Genomic DNA, 6000 nt, shown 5'->3' on the forward strand with positions numbered 1-6000 from the left:
ATATAAGTCCAAAAGAGCCACTTCCGACCACCCTCTCATGAGAGGTACCAGATCGCTGAACTCTTGGTTGTAGTCGGTCACTGGTCTCTTCCCTTGTCTGATGGACCTCATGCGAATCTTGGCCTTTTGTTCTGCCAAGGGGTCCTCAAATCTCATTCTCAGGGTGGCCATAAAATGATGGTAGTTCCTTAGGAGAGGGGAATCCTCTTGGTATAAAGTCACGTACCAGGAAGCCGCCCTACCACTCAAGACTTGAGTCACGCTTCTTACTCTAGAGGCTTCTGACAGATAATCTTCCCCCCATTCTTGCATGTGGCTATCCACCATAGCCTGGAATAAGCCTAATTCTTTGGGGTCCCCATCAAACTTTCTGAGAATTGGTGGAATTTTAGGTTTTTTTCTTCTGCGAGGCAACATTTGTGGAGTGGGGACCCCCTGACCCGTGGCCATATCTGCAGCTCCTGGAGAACGCAGCTCAGGCTCTCGGTCCTCCTGAAGCTCTCTGGTGTATGCTGCATCACCGGTGGCCATTGAAATTTCTGTTTCCACCTCTTCCCTCTCCCCCCAGGGCGTTTGGGTGGGGTTTTCATACCTTTCACGATATCTCTGTCGCTCTTTCGCCTCACGATACAGTCTCACAGCTTCTGCAATCTGTAACTGATCTTTGATTTGCTGCTCCTGTTGCCAAGCAGAGAGTTTTCTTTGTTGTTTACGTCTAGTAACTCCGGATTGTGGTTCCCCTGGGTCTGGAAAACTTTTAAAATCCAGTTTGGCCTTCTCCTGTTTTTCCTCTAGTTGTAATTTCTCCAGCCACTCTGCAGAAATTCCTGAATATTTGGGAGGGCCCGACGTGGCTGCCAAAGCTGCCAAAGCTCCAGCTCATCTTCTGAGATTGGCTTTTTTCCCAGAAAATATTTTTTATCAGCTTGTCTGCGATGGTCCTGGGATGAGATGTCTGCCAGCTGTTCCTCATCAGGTTCGTATTCGTGCTCCGACATCGTTATGGGGAAAAAAAATTTCAGTCCCCTCGGTTGTGATCCGGGATGACTGATTTTGGGTGAGTTCCAGCTTAATGTCAGCCTGCCCCAGATCAGTGTTTGAGAAAATAAAAACCCAACTTCATCATGTTGAAGAATTTGGTAATCTTTATCATACAAGTCTGGATGCGGTGAAAGCAAAGCTGGAACTGGAAGTAAATCAAATCCCCAGAGTCATATTCTCTCCTGAACCCTCCCCCTACTAGAGGTCATACAATAATAGTCCAATGTCTTCTTTCTCCTCAGCCACGTGTAGTTTCACTTCCGATATTCTCCCTCTGTCAATCTTCCGAATGGAATGTGGAATCAGCAGCTGCCGTTACATTCACAATTCAAACCTCTGGTTTTGAAAATGGCATTTCCCCTCTCCCCCACATACAATGTCAGCCGACGCTGGGAACAGTGAAAACCTCCCCCCCCCTTCTCCATAAAGCATGTAAGACAATCAGTAGAGCAAACTTTTAACAAGGTAATAAAATAGTCAGATAATCTAGTAGGAGAAATACACTAAATTAAAGTGGAGGCTGACACCGCCATTTGCTTTCTTCTCTCCTATCTTCGCAGCAAATATATCCTCAGGGGCTTGCAGTCTTCTTACAAACAAGTGTTAAAACTCCAGTTTCTGCTCCGTCCACGTTACAGTCTATCATAAGTCAACTCCAGCCGTGGAAATTGGACGCTTCATTTGTCCGCCATAAAGGCAGAAGCCTCGCCCAGCCAGGAGCTTATCAGGCTATGGAAGGAGAACTCCCCTTAAAAGCTTATTAGGGTGTCTCAACTTCAAACCTGAATGCTCATCTTTCCTTCTTTGCCCGAAGGAGAGAATTCCAAGCTGTCGGACCCAGATTTACGATGTCCTGACAGCTCTACTGACTAGGGAGTTAGCAGCTAAATCATAGCTGCTCTCCATGAAGCGGAGCCATACCGGAAGTCGACCGTGAGGTGCCTCTTATGTGGGATGCCGCAGGGGTCAGTTCTCTCGCCCCTCTTGTTCAACATCTATATGAAGCCGCTGGGTGAGATCATCCATGGTTTTGGGGTGAGGTGTCATCTGTACACTGACGAAACGCAGCTGTACATTTCCACCCCAAACCACCCCAGCGAAGCCGTTGAAGTGATGTCCCGGTGCCTGGAGGCCGTATGGGTCTGGATGGGGAAAAACAGGCTCCAGCTCAACCCAGCCAAGACCGAGTGGCTGTGGATGCCGGCATCCCGGTACAATCAGCTGAGGCCATCGCTGACTGTGGGGGGCAAGTCTTTGGCCCCCACAGAGAAGGTTCGTAATCTAGGCGTCCTTTTGGATGCATGGCTGTCATTAGAAGAACATATGACAGCCGTCGCCAGAGGAGCTTTTTATCTGGTTCGCCTGATACGCCAGTTACGTCCCTTCTTGGACCGGGATTCCCTATGCACAGTCACTCACGCCCTCGTCACTTCCCGCCTGGATTACTGCAATGCTCTCTACATGGGGCTCCCTTTGAAGAATACCTGGAGGTTTCAACTAGTCCAGAATGTGGCTGCGTGGGTGCTTGAGGGAGCGGCTCGAAGCTCCCATATAAAACCTATCCTGCGCAGGCTGCACTGGCTTCCAGTTGCCTTCTGGGTGCAAATCAAGGTGTTGGTTCTCACCTTTAAAGCGCTCCATGGCTTAGGACCGGGTTACTTATGGGATCACCTGCTGTTACCGGTGGCCTCCCATCGACCAGTGCGCTCCCACAGAGAGGGTCTCCTCAGGTTGCCGTCGGCCAGACAATGTCGACTGGCGACCCCCAGTGGGAGGGCCTTCTCTGCGGGGGCTCCAGCCCTCTGGAATGAGCTACCCCCAGGGATACGCCAACTCCCTGACATCCGGGCCTTCCGGTGTGAGTTGAAGACTCTTTTATTTCATCGTGTAGGACTGGCCTAATAGTTTTTTAATGGGGGCTTTTAATAGTTTTTAGAATTTTCAGCCTATTTAAATTGATCTTTTAAATTTGTTTTTAATTTTTTATATTTGTTGTTCGTAGTTGGCAGTAAATAGCCCTGAGTCCTTCGAAAGAAGGGCGGTATAGAAACTGAAATAATAAAATAAATAAAATAAAATAAATAAAATAATGTGTTTTTTTCCCCAGTCAATTTTGTGATGCAAATTCCCTTGTTTGGCTTGTAATTGTTGTATCAACTTTTTGGCTTTTTCTTTTTTCAATTTATGGGTTAACCATCTTCCTGGTTAATTTGCTGTTTCAAAGTAATTTTGTTTTGCCAGTTTTATATTCTGTGCCATTTCCTCCTGTTGTAATATATTAATTTTATGTTTCATTAGATCTCTTTCCTCTTTTCCCATTCTGGGGTTCTTTCTGTAGGGCTATTTCTAATTTTTTGAATTTCTCCAATATTGACGCTTGTTGTTCCCTTTTCTCTTTGTTTCTCTTCGCCACATACACTATAGTTATTCCCCTCATATGTGCTTTGGTGGTGTCCCATAAATTCTGTGGTGTTATATATTCTTTCCTATTCTCCTTTAAAAAATATTTAATTCCCTTTTTATTGTTTGTGTATAAGATTTTTCTTTTATAATTCTTTGGTTTAAGGTCCATCTCTTCTTTTTCTCCCTACTTTTCCATTCTACTGTTAAGGGACTATGGTCCGCCCAAGTATTTGGCAATTTAGGTCCTGTATACTGCATGAATCAAGAAGAGGGCCATGAAAATATTTACAGATCCCTCACATCCTGGACATAAACTGTTTCAACTCCTACCCTCAAAATGAGCACTGCACACCAGAACAACTAGACACAAGAACAGTTTTTTCCTGAAGGCCATCACTCTGCTAAACAAATAATTCCATCAACACTGTCAAACTATTTACTAAATCTGCACTACTATTAATCTTCTCATCGTTCCCATCACCAATCTCTTTCCACTTATGACTGTATGACTGTAACTTTGTTGCTGGTAATCCTTATGATTTATATTGATATATTGACCATCATTTGTGTTGTAAATGTTGTACCTTGATGAAGGTATCTTTTCTTTTATGTACACTGAGAGCATATGCACCAAGACAAATTCCTTGTGTGTCCAATCACACTTGGCCAATAAAAAATTCTATTCTATTCTATTCTATTCTATTCTATTCTATTCTATTCTATATCTCCATCTCTTCTAAATTATTGATCAAATCTGGGTTCATCCAAGCCATATCTATGTGAGACCATGAGTTATGTGGGTGGGAGAAGAAAGTATATGGTTTTTTTCTCTGGGTTCAATTGTCTCCATACATCTCTTAAATTTAACTCTTGCACCATATCAAAAAAAGTATTTGGTAATTTTCATCTTCTGTATTTATTTTCCCTTGTAGTCCTATAATCAATTTTATTATCTACCACAGCGTTAAAGTCCCCAATTATGCAAATATTTTCACCATCTAATATCATTATTTTCCTATGTAGTTTCTTGTAAAAATTTTCTTGTTTTGTGTTTGGTGCATAAATTGTCACTAGAAGAATTTTCTTATCATTTGTTATTATTTCCGATAAAGATTCTACCATCCTTATCACTAAATATTTTCCTAGACTTTAACCAATCTTTTTTTTTAATTTGCATTTATATCACGCCCTTCTCCGAAGACTCAGGGCGGCTTACACTATGTTAGCAATAGTCTTCATCCTATTTGTATATTTATATACAAAGTCAACTTATTGCCCCCAACAATCTGGGTCCTCATTTTACCTACCTTATAAAGGATGGAAGGCTGAGTCAACCTTGGGCCTGGTGGGACTAGAACCTGCAGTAATTGCAAGCAGCTGCTGTTAATAACAGACTGCATTAGCAGTCTGAGCCACAGAGTCCCCTTTTATATATACAGCAATCCCTCTTTTTTTATTCTGTGCCAGCGCCAAATGTAATTTCCCTAATTCTGAACATTTTAAAAGATCACTGTGTTTTTCTTTAATGTGTACCTCCTGGAGGCAAATGATATCCGTCTTTTCTTTTTGAAATCTTGATAGTATCTGTTTTCACTTGATAGGTGAATTGATGCCATTAATATTTATTGATAGCATCTTTATTTCATTCTCCATCCTATTTATTTGTCTATTGTCTTAGTCCTCTCCTTGCTCTGTTCTCGGTCTGTATTCTGGTTCTAGCTCCTTATCTCACCTGATGTTCTATTTCCTTTTGCTCTCTTGTGTCTTGTGCCTTGGATATCTGGTCTTCCTGACTTTTACTTTCTCCTTCCTCTCTACTGTCTTGTTTATCCTCCCCACTTATATAATGATCGTAATTTATTTATTAAATCTGCACTACACTACTATTAATCTTCTCATTGTTCCCATCACCCATCTCCTTCCACTTATAACTGTAACTTTGTTGCATGTATCCTTACAATTTATACTTATATCGATTGTTTTCTGATTGCTTATTTGTAGCCTATGACTATCATTAAGTGTTGTATCATTAAGTGTTAGATTTGTACCCTATGACTATCATTAAGTGTTGTAAGTGTTGTACCTTGATGAAGGTATCTTTTCTTTTATGTATTCTGAGAGCATATGCACCAAGACAAATTCCTTGTGTGTCCAATCACACTTGGCCAATAAAAAATTCTATTCTGTTCTAAAATTCCTGAGCTTTTTCCAGGGTATCGGTCTGGAGTTTCTTCTCCTGCCATGTTATTAACATCCCCTCCAGGATGAGCCACCGGAATATAACTCTATATTTTAATAGCTGCGTGGAGAGGAAATGATAGCTTCGTCTTTGCTTTCTTATTTTTTTCGGGATCTGTTTCAGCAATATAATCTCTTTTCCTCTACGTCAGGGGGTGTTGTCTCGTTTTACTGTATACTTCATCTCTAATTTTCTTTCTTACAAATTTAACATGTACTTCTCTCGGGAGTTTATGCCTACGAGCATAACTTGTGTGGATCCTGTATGCTTCATCAATTTTGTTTTCCAACTCCAGTTTACTTTCTTGCATTAGTTCC

At 41.9% G+C, this 6000-nt stretch overlaps 1 protein-coding gene across 1 annotated transcript in view; it reads left to right on the forward strand.

Annotated features, from left to right (window-relative positions):
- Nucleotides 1–5497, forward strand: part of LOC131202851 (uncharacterized) — a 28330-nt gene extending 22833 nt beyond the window's left edge. Inside the window, exon 2 of the mRNA XM_058192319.1 lies at nucleotides 796–5497. Coding sequence (XP_058048302.1) covers nucleotides 1996–2943 — 948 coding nt within the window. The 5' untranslated portion in view covers nucleotides 796–1995 and the 3' untranslated portion in view covers nucleotides 2944–5497. The remainder of the gene's footprint in view (nucleotides 1–795) is intronic.
- The last annotated feature ends 503 nt before the right edge of the window (nucleotides 5498–6000 follow it).

Source organism: Ahaetulla prasina, chromosome 8, assembly GCF_028640845.1.
Source record: "Ahaetulla prasina isolate Xishuangbanna chromosome 8, ASM2864084v1, whole genome shotgun sequence".
Lineage (NCBI taxonomy): Eukaryota > Metazoa > Chordata > Lepidosauria > Squamata > Colubridae > Ahaetulla > Ahaetulla prasina.